This window comes from Podarcis raffonei, chromosome 6 (genome assembly GCF_027172205.1).
Source record: "Podarcis raffonei isolate rPodRaf1 chromosome 6, rPodRaf1.pri, whole genome shotgun sequence".
NCBI classification, from domain to species: Eukaryota; Metazoa; Chordata; class Lepidosauria; order Squamata; family Lacertidae; genus Podarcis; species Podarcis raffonei.
Genome location: NC_070607.1, coordinates 54,911,716 through 54,928,682, shown reverse-complemented (window position 1 = coordinate 54,928,682; position 16,967 = coordinate 54,911,716). Strand labels below are relative to the sequence as shown.

The following is a 16,967-nucleotide window of genomic DNA, read 5'->3' as shown; positions in this document are numbered from 1 at the left end:
CTGTTACTATGTTATGTATTTTTTGTTTTTATATTGTAAACTGCTCTGTGATCTTTGGCTGGAGTGCAGTATAGAAAATTTAACAGCAGCAACAACAGCTGAATAGGCAGCTAAGACCCAAAGGAGGGGAGGCACCAGGCATATTTATTTGATGGCTGCCTTCTCCTTTTTTAAAATGAACCTGCCCTGGTGGCCTTTATAGGTTAGGGGAGATCTGTCCTATCTAAGGCTGTCCCAACCCATTCTCTTCCATTCAACAAGGGAAAGAGATGAAAAAATGTTTTTTTTTCTCCAAATGATATTTATTAAGATTTCAAAAAAAGTTACAGAAGTAATAAGGAAATAAAAAGAAGAAAACAAAAAATATAAAATACAGAAAAGAAAAAAAGAACAATTAAAAATAAATCCATATTTCCATGTCTTGCCTTTCATTTACTTGTTTCCCTGACCTCCTCACACCTCCCTTTTTTGTATTCCATTTTGAATGGTTAATTCAGCAAATCCTTTCCCTCTTTGTTTTTATCTTAATTCTTTATCTTAACATATTATAACTTTATATTTTAATCTATTGACAACCCCTTTTTGCATATTCCTTTTTAACATTGTTGCTAAAACCGCTTCATTTCATTCCGACATCATTTTAACATTCATTAATTTTACAATGTTTCTGTAGATAATCTTTAAATTTCTTCCAGTCTTCTTCCACTGACTCTTCTCCCTGGTCTCGGATTCTGCCAGTCATTTCTGCCAGTTCCATGTAGTCTATCACTTTCATCTGCCATTCTTCCAGGGTGGGTAGATCTTGTGTCTTCCAATATTTTGCAATGAGTATTCTTGCTGCTGTTGTAGCGTACATAAAGAAAGTTCTATCCTTCTTTGGCACCAATTGGCTGACCATGCCCAGGAGAAAGGCCTCTGGTTTCTTCAAGAAGGTATATTTAAATACCTTTTTCATTTCATTATATATCATCTCCCAGAAAGCCTTGATCCTTGGGCACGTCCACCAAAGGTGAAAGAATATGCCTTCATTATCTTTACATTTCCAACATTTATTATCAGGCAAATGGTAGATTTTTGCAAGCTTGACTGGTGTCATGTACCACCTGTATATCATTTTCATAATATTCTCTCTTAAAGCATTACATGCCGTGAATTTCATACCTGTGGTCCACAACTGTTCCCAGTCAGCAAACATAATGTAAGAGATGAAAAAATGTTAACCCTTCCATGTGAATCTGAATGCAGTGGTATTTTCCCATGCAGCTAGTTCAAGGCTCACAAGAAGCTGCTAGTCTAAGGCCCTATTATATGGACTTGTGTGGACAGAAACCAGGCTAGTTTTCCCTTCCACAGACGTCAGGAATATAATCCCTGGGAAGGATCTACAGGACAACAGCTCTCATTCTGCAGAGGTAAAATAGGAACAAGCCCTTAAGTCATAAACAAAAATTGCAGATTGGGGGAAAAATTTTTAAAACCTTTCAAACTGAACAAAAATTACTCAAAAGGTAATGAATGTGGAACCCCACGTTTTCATATTCTGAAAGCTGCTTTTCAGCACTAAACGGCTCTTTAATTGCTGCTCTTCAGGGGACCAACTGCTAATGCTAACATCCTTCCAATTTAAGATTCCTCCCCCCCTCCTCTTAACCTTTCTGTGCCTGGAATACTAATAATACTTTGTGTTCTTTCCCTTCCTTTTGGGTGCTGAGAGACTGCAATGGGGCCATCTAGCCTGGCCATGCATTCCCCCTCCTAACAGACCCCCTGCTTCTTAGTTCCTGTCCCAGGGAACCTGGTTTTCAGCCATAGCAGGCTTTCTCTGAACGGTAGCAAGCTGACAGTTCTCCTTGGGAGTTTCTGGCTAGGCAGATGTTTTGCTTAATTGCCTGCAGTTCCCGCTCCCTTGTCCTGACAGTATAGCTGTGGCTGTTTCAAGCGACCCCTTTGGTCTGATTCATTTCAGAGCTTCTCTTCTACTCTGGTACCTTTGGAGATATTCTTTCAGAGAGGCCTCTGTTGTGAATAGCTTGGAGTAAGTGATTTGAGGACTGCAGCCTTAATTTTGTACTGGTTGCCTATTGGTTGACAATAATAGGTCCCTGTGCTCATGGCAGCTTTGATTTTAGAACACAGATGGGGAACTTGTGGCCCTCCAGATGTTATTGGACTCTACCAGACAAGCCAGCATGGCTGATGGGCGGGGATGATCAGAGCTGAAGACCAACAATACTTGGAGCTTCACAGGTTCCCCACCCCTGCTCTAGCATATGAGAACAATGACAGACCTCAAGTTATCCTGCCTCATTCCAATACCTCATTTGCCTCTCCCCCCAAATTCAGTATTGCCAGTGTTCTGATATTACCCAACATGCAAGACAGTTCCAGCCTGGCCTGTGGGCATCTCTGTGAGCACCGACTTCTTTCTTTTAAGTTGATTGTGAATTCTGTGAGCCATCTCCATATCATTCAACAAATTGTTTTCCCCTCAGTTTAACACTATGGCCTGGCTGCTTATGCATCATAAATCCCTGACCTAACTGCATATTGACCCTTAATTAAAGCTTCAGCTATCACCTAGCACCATTACTGAGGGCTTGTTTGCATATTCAGGAGTTCCAGTGTTGATTCAAAGGATGTTAACATGGGTTTGTTATTGCAAATTAACAACTGCACCACTGAGGCATAATCATTGAGGTGATTATGAGTTCTGTAATGGGAGAGATGTCCCGTGTTGCTGTGGCCTACCTAGAAACAGCAGCTCTTCAACTCTATATATGGAACAAGAGATGGGACAAAGAAGGGGAGAAGAAAGGCTTGAGGGTAGGAAAGCCCACTTGCTTGCTTTTTTAAAATGATAAAACACAGCTAGGGGCACTTCAAAGATGGAACGAGGCAAGGCACATCCTTAAAAGGAAAACAGATCAAAAGGGAAATAGCTCCATTTGTGTTCACGCTTTGGGCCTAAATGTGTAGTCCATGGTTAGCATGAGACTGTGTCACAGGTATGAAAGCAGAAGGAAAAGGGACAGACCTTTGCACATCCTGCTCACCTTTTCAGAATTTTCCATGTGTTGTTCTAGCACTTGTATATGTTCATATACACACTGCTAAGAGGTTTAGGGGCTCTTGGTTTTTATCACCACACTCAAATGTACCTCCACTTATGTAAGTAGTGGCAAGTGTGGCCTAGTGGTTAAAATGTCGCACTTTAGAACTGGGGTGGCTCATGTTCAAATTCCACTCAGACACAAAGCTCACTAGATGACTTTGATTTAGCCACTCTCCCCCTCTTTTTCTCAGCTCAGTGTACCTCACAGGATAAAATGGGGAGGGAAAACCATGCATGCTGCCTTGACTCCTTGGAGGAAGGGTTTGTTTATATATTATATATATATATATATATATATATATATATATATATATATATATATATATATATATTATATATATATAAAAAATAATTCCCACAAGCCTTATGTTTGTGGTGCATGAGTTTTGCCACAAAGGACACTTTCAGAGTGTTGCTATTTTTTGGATGGGATTCAATCACATAATGGCAAATTCAGGCTGCACAATTATTTGGTAGGACTTGTGTAACAAGCCTACTTCCCCAAAATATATGACTTTTTGCGATGGGGAAAGGGATGGGGAAATGCACTGGAAAGTATGAGATGACACTTGTTTTGATGCAACATCATCCTTGACCTGTCCTGTAAACAGAGGTGCCATCTGTTCAAGTTGGTTGAGGGGGCCCAACGTGATGTTCTGATGTCGCACACATGATGTCGTGCAATGCCTTGACATTGCCTGCATGACGTTGCGAGTAGCCAGGGGGCATTGCTGAATGCACACTGAATATTGAGGGGGTTTGGCCCCCTCAAAAAACATTGGGAAGGCCTGAAACTGCCTTGGCCTCTAGGAGCTGGTGCTTACGCCTGCAAACAAATTGAGATGAATGCTCATTAACTAGCCAACACCATTTAATCTCCCTGCAAACAAACTAGGATGAATGCTCAATCAGCAGGTTATCTGGAAGTGTCCAAAGTCAGTGCACACTTTTGCATGATAAAAAAAAATCTTCCTAAATAGGGTGATGAATGGTTTGCAGAATTGCTGTTTGGGCTTGAGATGCATAGCTCACACAGCCAATTCAATATTATCATATTTTGAGCTGGCATTGAAAACATGCAGCAGCCAAACAGAGTTTATGTGAATGCTAGGATCATGGAGTGAGCTAAAGGACTGGCATCTCTGTGTAAGTGATTTCAAAAGCAAGTCGAGTCATTGCTTGTTGTTGGCTCAGTAGATGACGTACAGAGACACTGATTGGACTCACAGTGTTTTTCGGAGCCTAAAAACTTGCATTAGCGATCCTTTCATTCAGCACCTTTTTGCTAAGTAATCTTGACATTTCACTGGTTAGTATTGAAAAGTTATTTGTTTTCTAATACGAATATATAATGCAGGGCTTTTCATCTTCAAAGTGGGTTACACAGCATGCAATTAATCCACACAACAGCCCTTGTGAAGAAGGTAAGCAACAAACAATTATCTCTCATTTAGGCAAAGGGAGAGAAATGGCTTGCCTGGGCTAGAGCACAGCTCTATATGCGCCTGATATGTGGCTTATGAGTACAGCCTCAGGCTTGGTGGATTATAACTAGGATACTGTCAAACTCCACCAATCCCAGTTTTGGGAATTCTGTCCTCTATGGATCAGTTATGAACCAGGCTTCAGGCCATCCCAAATCCAATCAGAGGTATATTCAAATCAGCACCTAGAAGCCTTTAGGACCTGCAATTTAGCAATGGCACTATTGCATACCTGAATTCTACCGGCCTCAAGGAATGTCCCATCAAGCACCTCCTCTTATATGACTTCGGCCAAGCATCTTTGAGTGAGGACTTGCTCTGGATATATTTGCTTTCGGAGGCAAGATTCACCATTGACGGGAGTAGATCTTTCTTTGTAGTGGTATCCCTCTTAGGACAAGCAAAAAGACTCTGTTTGCCAGACCTTTGGGACTGAAGGGCTAAGAAACAGAACATTGTATGTTACTTGCCTGACTGTTTATGCAGCAGTTGTAAACCTATGGATCACAGGCTTCTTAAGACCTCCTGTGCCTCCCCATTTGGCCTATGGGGCTGTTTTAGCCAAGCCTCCCCAACGTACCCTACACCTGACATCATACATGACATCAGGTGTGGGGCCACTAAAGACATGGCTAGGTTGAGAGGGGGTTTGCAGAAGGCACCTTCAAAGCCCCATGGACTGAGATTCACAAGGACCTACGATAAGCTGATCACCGGGGATTGCTTAGTGCTGTGCATGGAAATCTCCATGTTCTGACTTTTTCCAACACTGCCATGCAGCCCCTTATGCAATGTTGTGCTGTTTGATCAGTTTTAACTACGAGACTTTCTGAGTCCCTGATGCTCACTTTCAGGTAGTGTATGGATGAATACCTGGAAGACGGGGGTTTCCAGATATATTCTGCATCCTCTCTTTAAACTCCCAGCTATTCTTTGCTGGGAGAGAGCTGTCATGTTAGAAGTGTTTGCACATTTTAATCAAACAGCTTCAGGAGGTGCTTCTTCCCTTGAGGAGGAAGGCCAGAAGGTTGTGGCCTAAGAATTGCACTCAACTGTTAATAACAATCTCCCCTCCAGGGAGTTTACTTATACGGACAGATATCAGCATTGACCAACAATCCTGTTACTTTTCCTGTGCTTTCCTGAGTTTTTATTAGAATTGGTTGTGCAATTTTTGTAGAAAGGCATTTTCTGGGAGGACATCACATTATCAAGATGAATGCAGTGATACCAGGGATGCGGAATGAACACTTGTGACCCATGTTGCTTAAATGGGCTGTTTGTTTGTTTTATTTATTTTGCAGAGGTAAGGAACTGCTATTATCACATTCTACTAGGCAGAGAAAATAGCAGCATAATGGCTTGCCCAAGGTCAGGCAGGATATCCACTGGCAGAGCAGGAAGGGTGGGGTGGAGAGAAGTAAACAGTAGGGCCGGGGTCAGCCCAATATATTTTGCTGCCTGAGGCTATGGATAAGATGGCACTCACTCTCCTGCATCATTCCATACACAGAAGTCAACTGGATTGGCTGTTGGCTCTCACTTCAACACTGGTGACAAGACAGCATCCTTCATTGTATCAGAGGACAGCACACTAGCTAAGAGGGCCTTTGGTCTCCAGTACTTCTGCTTACTCCTCCTGGTGTCTGTTTGCTAATTCCACAATAGCAGTAATAGCCACAGTGCAGAGTAGCTTGTACAAACATGTATGGTCTGAGTTAGCTGTCTAGCACGGCCACTGAGTGTTGGCTCAGGAGGATGGGAATGACTGGAGGCAGGGAGGGTCTCAATGCCTGTGGTGATGTCTTCACTTTGCCTAATGGAAAGACCAGGAACTGGGAGAAGTTTAGCAAGGCCAGGGAGTGAGGCAGAAACAGTCAAGAGTGACATAAAAGAGAGGTCTAACCTATGGTCCTCCAGATGCTACTGGACTACAGATTCTATCATCCCTGGTCACTGGCCATGCTGGCTGGGGCTGATGGGAGTTGGATTCCAGAAACATTAGGATGCAGGAGAGAAACACAGCTTCCCTAATATAAATAGTTGAGTCTGAGCTGCACTAAGGAGTATGCAACTGCACAAAGTCTGCTGCTAACAGGAGGGGGATGTTATATAGCAGTAAAGGACAGTGACCAATTACCTTGGGGATACCATCACAGGTCTGATGAGGCTTTGGGGTCCTAAATTTTCATGCAAGAAGGGGTGGCTGAGGAAGCATGGCTCTAGCTTAGCCCCCAGAGGGTCCTTGGTTCAAAACTTACTGTGGATGATGCTCTTAATAAATGTGTGAATAAGTTAGTGTCTAGGCTGCAAACTGCAAAATCTATCTGTCTCAGCTTTTTTTTATGATCGGTTCTACTCCTTCTCTGTTAAAAGGAGTGTGACTGTGACACCTTCGGGATAGACTGGAACCCTGAAATTTATGAAGCTTAGCCTCCTTGTAGATGATGAAATTCTAAATCTCCATCCTGATCATTAGCTTGAAACCAACTTCAACTGGCCCCAAAGAGCCTCGGGAGTTTAATTCATAATTTAGTTTTTAATTGGCTCACCTTTTTTCTCAGTGCTCTGTTAAACCTATCTGTCAGACACACACTCCTGTTCCTATGTCTCTGCACTGTAAAGGGCTGAAGAGTACATGCTTTGCATGTGAAGATCTCAAGGTCTGGCCCAGACATCTCCAGGTAGGACTGAGAAAGACTCAGGTAGGCTTGAAGTCCTGGAGGGCCACTGCCAGCCAAAGCAGAGCAGGAGTGGCTAGACTTCAGGCTTTCAGAACCTACATTGTTGTCTTTGTTTTACTAACCCCCCCCCCCGCCAAGATCCTGAGCCACCACTTCTTGCACAAAACTGAGCAAGGTGCAAACAACATTTGTTTACCATTAAATAATTCTTAGCTTGGGGATTTGTTTTGAGTGTCAGAACTGGACACACAGAACTCTAGCACACAGCCCTTTCACACAAACCCCCACTCCTAGTCATCCCAAACTCTCTTCACTTCAGCAATATTATTCACAGCAGGGGAAAATAATTTATCTGCTGTCAGAAATTCAGAAAGCCTTGCTGATCTACTGGAAATTACTTAGAGATCTACTGTAGATTCAGATCTACCTTCTGCCCAAGCCTTGTGCAGAGATTACCAAGTTTGATGGACCAATGATCTGACTTGGTATATGGTGCAACTCCTATGATGGTATTCTTCTTCTTATTGTTTATATGAATATTTATATCCTGCCCTCATCTTAATGGCCACAGATAAAACAAGTACACACTTAAAAGAAAATATATTTATAATCACAACAGCTATAAAGTGCAACTTCATTAAAAAAGTGCAATGGGAAAACTCATCAAATTCATCAGAACAATTCTACCGCTTTCCTGAATATTGGAGAAAGAGTTGGGTCTTTACCTATGTAAAATAATGGAGTGAGCTGGCAAGATAAACCCCAGTGTGGTAGGAGTTCCATATACCACTGGAAAAGCCCTTCCCCAGGTTCCAGGCTTTGTATCTCATCCAGTGCAGGGACCATTAGGAGGGCCTCATTTGCTGACTTAAGGAGACAGGAGAGTCAATAGGGGAAAAGACACTTTTTTATCTAGCAGCTGGATAATGGGGACCATGACAGTCATTAATGTTTTGGCATGTGATGAAAGGAAAGGAGTCTCTCTGACTTGCCTTCATTTCAATATAAGTAGCCACTCTCAACCCTCCAAATAAGTTCACAGCAGCTGAGCCCCATGGCCAATGAAAGACTGCATTTCTTTCTTAACATCTCTTACTCTTTGGCAGTGGAATTCAGCTGCCCTGATGATGAACACTACATAATCTGCTCTATGCCAAATCAGCCTAGTACAAAATTGTACTTTACCCATTTTCTCTGGGGTACTTATCCTGCATCTATTAGATGGGTGTATTGATTCAATGAGTTTGTATATTTTTCCTGTACTTCCACTGTGTGCTAATCTTGCTGTTCAGTTCTGGTTGCCAGATGGAATGAGCAGCTTTTTGAAATCAACAAAGCAGGCAAATGTTTCCCCTTTCCCCTTGGTTTTTTTTTATATAAATATGGTTGTTAATAAGCACTTACAAGGTAAAATGAATTTATTCATCCTTTCCTGCCAAAGGGGAAAGCAAAGGTTGGCTTTCATGGATTTGGGTGTGTTATGTAGCCCAGCAAGTTCTCAGTAGTGCAAACCTGCTTCAAATCTGTGAATGAGATACAGAGGTTAGGCATCTTCAAAATAATGTTTCTCCCTCCTCCCTCTCTGTGTTGCTTTTGTACAAACATGGTCTCTCTCAAAGCATAATGAAATAAGGGTGATGAAACTGATCAAGTGAATCCTGAAGCTTTTTGTACAATAACTCACACCATTCTGTCAAGCTCCCTGATAAAAAGATCTGAATAGCTAATGTCCTTTTTTATGCTTCCATTTGATTTTCTTTCTGTTTCTCTCTTTCCCTTTCAAGGATTGTGGAGAAAGGAACAAAAGGGATATACATCTCCATGTGAAGTTATGCAAAGCCTGAAGCCCTTCTTTAGTTGCTTGGCTGCAATCCTCCAGAGGACCGAAAAGGGGACCTTGTAAACGCCTCCAAACTCTGCACTTTCTTCACCACCTGCCTTGGAATGGATACTGGAGTAGACTGGAAATCTTGACAGAAAAGTGACAGGGAAAAGAACCATGGTTTGTCCCCTCCAGAAGACCACTGATCAGTTTCCCCTTTCAGTATTGGCCCTTTGAAGGTTACTCCTATCCCCTCTCCAGAGTTCAATGTGGAACCAGTCTCCAAGCCAGCAAAGCTAAGTGGTTTTTGATGACAAGAGTCCCTGATCTCCATGGGTCTTTAGGTTGGAAGGGTTGAGTTTCAAGGGGTCTTTGGCAATGATTGGGAAGAACTGGGGATCTTTGTGCATGGAGCAACTCTCCTTCTGTCTATTCCTGAGTGTCTGCTGTGACTGGTGGTATCATCCAGTCAGCTCAGCTAAACCGAAAGGTCAAGGACATCCCCACATGAACTCTATCCGTCTTGATGGGGATATCACCCTTGGAGGCCTCTTCCCTGTCCATGGGAGGGGCTCCGAGGGCAAGGCATGTGGTGAGCTGAAGAAAGAGAAGGGGATTCACCGCCTAGAGGCTATGCTTTTTGCTTTGGATCGCATCAACAACGATCCTGACTTACTCCCCAATATCACCTTGGGGGCTCGCATCCTTGACACCTGCTCTCGAGATACCCATGCCTTGGAACAGTCCCTCACCTTTGTCCAGGCCTTGATTGAGAAGGACAGCACAGAGGTGCGCTGTGTCAATGGTGGGCCACCTATCATCACCAAGCCAGAGCGCGTGGTTGGGGTGATTGGCGCTTCCGGCAGCTCCGTCTCCATCATGGTGGCCAACATATTGCGCCTCTTCAAGGTAAGTGAGTGTGAGCTTCCTCTTCTCCTTTTCCACCTCTTCCTTTCACTGCACAGGATCATTTGCAATTCAATCCTTTTTCTCCTTCCCGCTGCAGCTGCTAAAATCACCACCAGCGACTGTTAAGTGGAAAAAACATTAAAGTAGTTTTTACAATAATTATACAGGCTAAGTTCTTGCTCCCTGGCGGGGAAAAGGGAGGAGAACAGAATCTCTTTCTGCGTCTCTGTGGGTGTTTAAAGAGCTCACTGTCTCCCTTGGGGAGGCTGACCCTTCCTCTCCCTTCCAACCATGATATTTTGAGCAGGGTTTCTCCCCTCCCCCCTTCTGCATCTGCCACTTGTGTGAGGGAAAGCTGGTGAGCCGATGCCATTAGATATTGTGGGGAGGGCGTTCTTCAGCGTGGAGAAGGGTGGAGGGAATTATATGGTTCATTTTACAGCTGAGAAGAATATTCATGCTGCGTGTATCCCAGAAGCTGCTGTGGGAGGGTGAGGGGGTGTGGAGAATGAGGGACTTGCTCCGTGAAAGCGTTTATAAACCAGCATGAGGGGAAAGACCTTCTTCTAATGCACGTGGTAATTTCTAACCCGGGGGGGGGGTGCAGTTGGCTCTAGGGGCCTGTGACGGACATCTCCCTGGCCTAATTTACCTCAGAATATCCAGCACTAGGCTACCCAGAAGAATTATCCCATACCTCTCATTCCAAAAATTCTCAGTCACATTGACAGCAACATATTCCCCCTCCCCACTACAATTTTGTTAAAAAAAATAGTGCTGGGTGGAATTACAAAGTGTATCATGAGAGGGGGTGTGTTCTTCTTAAGAGAAAATAATTGTGTTCATGGAATTACTACTCATGTGGCAGACTCGTTGTGTAAGGCAGCACACTTGACATTGCTGATGTGTTTTAAATTCCAATGTAAACCAGTGGTTTCTGTACTGTAATACCCGTATCTATGGGTCTAATGGGAGCAAGTGGCATTTGGCAAATTTCATATCAGGAGTGGGAAACACTTTTCAGCCTGAGGGTCAAATGCCTTTCTGATCAACCTTCTGAGGGCTGTATGCCACTGGAGGCTGCCCTTTCGCCAGAGGCAAAAATGGGCACAACAATGAATGTAAAATTTTGCCTTTATACAGTATGCTTTCTCCACATGGGACGTGGGTGGTGCTGTGGGTTAAACCACAGAGCCTAGGACTTGCCGATTGGAAGGTTGCCGGTTCGAATCCCCGCGATGGGGTGAGCTCCCGTTGCTCAGTCCCTGCTCCTGCCAACCTAGCAGTTCGAAAGCACATCAAGTGCAAGTAGATAAATAGGTACCACTCCGGCGTTTCTGTGCACTGCTCTGGTTCACCAGAAGCAGCTTAGTCATGCTGGCCACATGACCCGGAAGCTGTATGCCGGCTCCCTTGGCCAATAAAGCAGGATGAGTGCCGCAACCCCAGAGTCAGTCACGACTGTACCTAATGGTCAGGGGTCCCTTTACCTTTACGTTCTCCACATACTCTCAGAAAACTCTCCCTGCTTCCATTCAGGGAAGCAAGAGCATCTGTCAGAGTTCAAACACACATTCCAGCCAGGCACTCGAGGAGGGTGTGAGGCAAGGCCAGTGGGGGAGGGCATGTGGAATGGTCTGGAGAAAGTCCCAAGGGCCAGCCCGTGAGCCCTGGAGGGTCACATTCAGCCCTGAAGCCTGACGTTCCCTACCCTTGTTTTAGCTTAATAGTCATGAACCCCTGTTACACAAATGTCTGTGTGGAGTTTGGGTGTGGATTGTGTAATGGATACGATGGGTTCAGTGCCTGACCTCTCAGCCCTTCATTTAAAAAGGTTTAAATACTACTTATTAATTTGGTCAGTGGACAGTGGTCAGTTGATTTCCTGCCACGTTCTTCTTCTGTGTTGGAGCTGTCATTCTGTCTAATTCCTTAAGGCAGCTGCTCTTGAGCTCTTTTCCAGTTTGGCACTGGAACCTTGTTTGTACGTATCAGTGGCACTGTTAGGTATGGACCCCAGAGTAGAAGATCAGAGTAGTGCCACTTCACTGGATGAGGAGGCATCTGCAGCAGCATGGAGAAATGTGCTGTGAATCAGTGGGCCAGCCAAGGCTGAAGTCACCCACCAGCTGCCTCCCCCCAGAATGGTTCTGGACTCCATGTGGGAGGAGAGCAGAATGGCCAGTGTGGTGTGAGAGAGGGGGAGAGCAGCCAGGCACCTTATCCAGGAAGCGCTCACATTTGACAGCAAATCTGGTGCATGTTGAAGGGACGGCGCCTCTCAGCCTCAGGGAGAGGTTGGTCCTAATAAGGTTGCCAGCCACTGTTGCTCTTGACTCTTTCTGGTGGAGCGACATAGCTACCTGCAACTTTAGTAACCCTCGGGATGTGGAATGCATTCTTTCTTTGAATGGAAATATTTTTCTCTTTTTACTCTGAATTGTAGCTTGCCAGAGGTCTCCTGTGACAAGGCTAGATCTTTCCACACCTACAGACTGATGAACTGGTTTGCTTAGGCGTACAATTCCATGTACTGTAGATGTTTTTGTGGTTCAGCTGAACTAGGCAATACTTGCATGAAACTTGCCCAGGTGTTTCATTCTCAGTAGCAACACTTTATACACTTGGGCAAATGCTCAGGTGCATTCAGCAAGTCACCGAAATACTTTCCTGTGGCTGCAAATGCCAGAAGCAGCCACTTTCCATCCCCAAAGGGGATGAACTTTGGTAATGAGTAACATTACTGTGGCTACAGTGGCTCTAAGGACCATTCAGGAAAACTGGCAAAGACTTTTCTCTTCTGCCAGCTTCCAGTGCTGAGAACCTTGGTGAGTTCCTATGCTGTGGATTAGAACTCCCTTGCTGAATGCTTGTTTCAAGGGTATCATTTTAATTAATATTGTTCTTTATGTATTCTGAAGATGTCAAAGAAATATTAAAATATTTGCATTTCTGTTTACTGCCTCTATTTGCATATGAAAACAAGACACAGGGTGCAAGCATCATTTGTTACTAACAGAGAAATTCCAAGCATATGCACTCAGAAGGAAGTCTGATTGATGTCAATGGGATTTACTGCCAGGTAAATGTGCAGAAGACTGCAGACTTCCTCTTGCTAGAAGTAAGAGTAGTAAACAAACAAATAATCATTTGATACCTTTTGACATATGTATTGTGTCCCGAGCTTTTGTAGGCATGAGTTTACTTCATTATTTGCATGAAATCTTTATGTGTGTAAGTCTACTAAAGCCGAGAGCCTGTGAAATGTCAGAACATACATTTCCCAGTCTTTCACCATGCTATTAGTCACCTGTACAGAACACATCCAGGGTGTTTGCAGAGTCTTTTGGGGAGGGTGGATACCTTTCCTGGTTTGAGAAGCAACTGGATTTTGCTGTGTTGCAATCTATTTTCTCTGGCACTGAACCAACATAACGTAGTGGTTAGAGTGTTGGACTAGGACCAGGGAGACCAGGGTTCAAATCCCCACTTGGCCATGAAGCTCACTGGATGACCTTGGCCATTAATTGCCTCTCAGACTAACCTATGTCACAGGGTTGTTGTTGGAGTTAAATGAGAAGAAGAGAGCCATGTACACACACACACACACACACACACACACACACACACACACACACTTAATTGAATGAAGCATGAAAAACTTGGGGTGATGAGAAAAATGTCCTTCTTACCTTCCTTAAATGGACCCCTCTAGAGCATGTAAGCCCCTTCCTAGCTGCAAATAGTCAATGTCTCCTGCTGATCATGCTTTCAGAATTACTTCTATTCCATGGATCCAGTAAAAGCTTACTCCCAAATTATCCTTTAGCTGAAAAGTTAGGCAGTTTATGTTGTAAGTGGGAAGTGTTCATAGATCTGCGTTGATTCTTGCTGTGAGGTTCCAAAGTGCATGGATTTGTTAGAGTCTAAACTGAGAGGTCAAGAAGCACACACCTCGCCTTCAAACCTATCCTCTTGCGGCATTGCAGTGATGTGAGAAACTGTTTGAGGGAAGTTTGATGTTCCTTCTTTAATAGGCATTTTGTTGCATTGTTCACAGTGCTGCTTAAGTTGTTTTTTTTTGGCAGACATACCACCCTGTGATCTAATTTACCTGCTAAACAAAGCAGGCTAGAGTCTGGTGTCTGGCTAGTGGGCTGTATTCACATATGCACATAGGTGTATTCTCAAGGATGCCACGGGAGGTGATGTAAAATGCAGGAAGCAGAAGCATTTTTAGCACAGCAAGTCTCCATAGTATCTTAGACAGAGTGAGCCATTTTGCCAGGTGTCAGAGAAGTTCGAAGGCAAATCCATCAAGATAAAATCCTTTGGATGGAAACTTACCCCATACATGTGCTGTGGATTAATGTCCTTGTAAATTGTGTCTCACAGTTCCATAGTGGTGGAAACAACAGCTGTAATGCAGTGGTAAATTCTGAAGTGGAGGAACCCTCCATAGTCATGCCTCCAGGGAGACAGAGAATCCATAGCCATGCCAACTGTATGGATCCATATGTTATTATTATATTATTAAATATTATTAATTTGTGTCGGTGAAGCCATTAAAAAAAATCAAAATACATAACACAGAATAAAATGCTTTACACAGTTAAAGTGATGATTAAAACCATGCATTTTATCAGATAAGAGTTTGCTTCCCTGAAGAATTTAATTTATAATCCCCACAAACCTTTCCCCTTAAAATTGCCACTCTAAAGGCAAAACAGGATGCGGGTGGCGCTGTGGGTAAAAGCCTCAGCGCCTAGGACTTGCCGATCGAAAGGTCGGCGGTTTGAATCCCCGCGGCGGGGTGCGCTCCTGTCACTCGGTCCCAGTGCCTGCCAACCTAGCAGTTCGAAAACACCCCCGGGTGCAAGTAGATAAATAGGGACCGCTTACTAGCGGGAAGGTAAACGGCGTTCCGTGTGCTGCGCTGGCTCACCAGATGCAGCTTGTCACGCTGGCCACGTGACCCAGAAGTGTCTGCGGACAGCGCTGGCTCCCGGCCTCTAGAGTGAGATGAGCGCACAACCCTAGAGTCTGTCAAGACTGGCCCGTACGGGCAGGGGTACCTTTACCTTTACCTTTAAAGGCAAAACAGGCCACTTTTCAGAGGTGTAGGGGGACCTGCCTCTAATAAAAAGTTAATCAAATATTCAATTGATTTCCCAACTGGGATATTTAAATGTTTGAACTAGGCTGCTCTTATATTATTGTAGATTGGGCAAACCTGTAAATAGTGAGGTAAATCTTCAGTATCTGTCCTCCAAACCTCCAAGCTTATAATCCTGCCCCAGCAGATGATGCCATCACTCCTAGCGTGGAAGAGGAAACAGAGTGGCATTTCCTGAGGTTCCTGCTGGCTGGAGGAGAGATATCTGCAAAAAATTTCAATTGCCTCTCCATATGATTTACTTCTTATGTTTATATACATCAGGTGTGAGGATCCTTTGGCCCTCCAGATGTTTCTGGATGTCATGAACTGACATTAGGCCTGACACTCAGCCAAGTCTGTGGAGATGAAAATCTTCCAAGTCTGTTTTTGATAATAAAGAGCTAATGCCAACTTTGGACTGTGTGAGGAGTGGCTGGCACACTCTGTGACACCAGCAAACAGACCCCACCCACTCTCAGACCCCACCCAGTCCAAAGCTGTCTCTTGCTTCCCTTGCTAAAGCTGTGCTTGCCCCATTCTTTAAAGCAGGAACCAAGGGAATATGTCACTCGCTGGATCAATGCCTTAGCTTGCTTAGCCAGACATACCACCTGCTCTGCCTTTAGCTGTTGCATTGCCTATGTAGTGTACTGATATGAGCATTAAAGTTTTTGGCAGAAACCAGAATCTGAGTTTGTGCTCTTTATCCATTGAGAGACAGGACATTAGAGGGAGTAAAGTGTGTGCTAATTGAATACTCCTTTTGCTTGCTGTATGCATACACAGCTGCAAAGTTCTCGCATCCACATGCAAACTAGTATAAGATATGGAGCTGCCTTGCTATATCTTTTGTTGTCGCGCGTTCTTTCTGGAAGTGCTATCAGCCATTTCAAATAATTCTGCTCTGAATGGATACTTACAAGACTCAAACTACAAAGGACTGCAAAATAGGAAAAATCCAGATGACTCTTTCACAGTGGGTTGTTTAAAGCATTTGAAAGAGTTCTGGTGGGCAGTGGAGTTTTCATCGATTCAACTCTTACTATTGCATAAATTCTTTGAAGGTCACGGCCACTGTTGAATGAAACATCCCTTTTCATTGTGTTCTCCGAATTGTTTGGCAGATGGGGATACTTGGTACAGTCGGTGACCCTTTGTGGGAGAGGGAGCAAGTACATATAAAACCTTTCCAAATAACAAGGTAGATTATGCCGTTGTTATGGATGCCAGTGTTAGACCTGCCTATGTCAGGCCCACCTTGCAAAAACCACTCCAGAGGAGAGAGAGCAAGAGAACGCTTCCAGATAGTGTGTTTTTTTGAAATGAGTTTTAGGGGTTCTGAGATGCAGCATGTCTGACATCTTCAAGCTATGTAGGGACTGTACTCTATTTATTATGATGATTTATTGAATTTGTTAGTTGCTTTATCTTGCCCAGGGCAACCCAAAGTGATTTACAACCCAAACCTCTTGGGAGCTGGGAATATTGCCATGGGCTCTAGAACAAAGCTTATAGCAGGAACCTGTGCTGCTGCTAGTATTCTTTTCATCCACTTTCGAATAAATGCTAAAGTAGGGGGCGAGGAGAGAGAAGCAACAGACTTTGTCTCTTTTTGCTAAGCCGTACCAGTGGCAGGAGCTCTTACAACAGGGATGGGGAAACTGTTGCTGAACCACAACTCTCATCATCCCTAGCCATTCACTATGCTGGCTGGGGCTAATGGGAATTGGAGTCCAATCACATTGGGAGGGTCATGGGTTTCCTACTCCTGCTTTAAGGGAAAAGGGTGTTTGTGGAA

The 16,967-nt window shown here is 44.0% G+C and overlaps 1 protein-coding gene across 1 annotated transcript in view; it reads left to right on the top strand.

The window, feature by feature from the left end:
- Positions 1–16,967, top strand: part of GRM4 (glutamate metabotropic receptor 4) — a 290,669-nt gene that overhangs the window by 44,490 nt on the left and 229,212 nt on the right. Inside the window, exon 2 of the mRNA XM_053393018.1 lies at positions 9,065–10,011. Within this exon, the coding sequence (XP_053248993.1) occupies positions 9,481–10,011 (531 nt within the window). The 5' untranslated portion in view covers positions 9,065–9,480. The remainder of the gene's footprint in view (positions 1–9,064; positions 10,012–16,967) is intronic.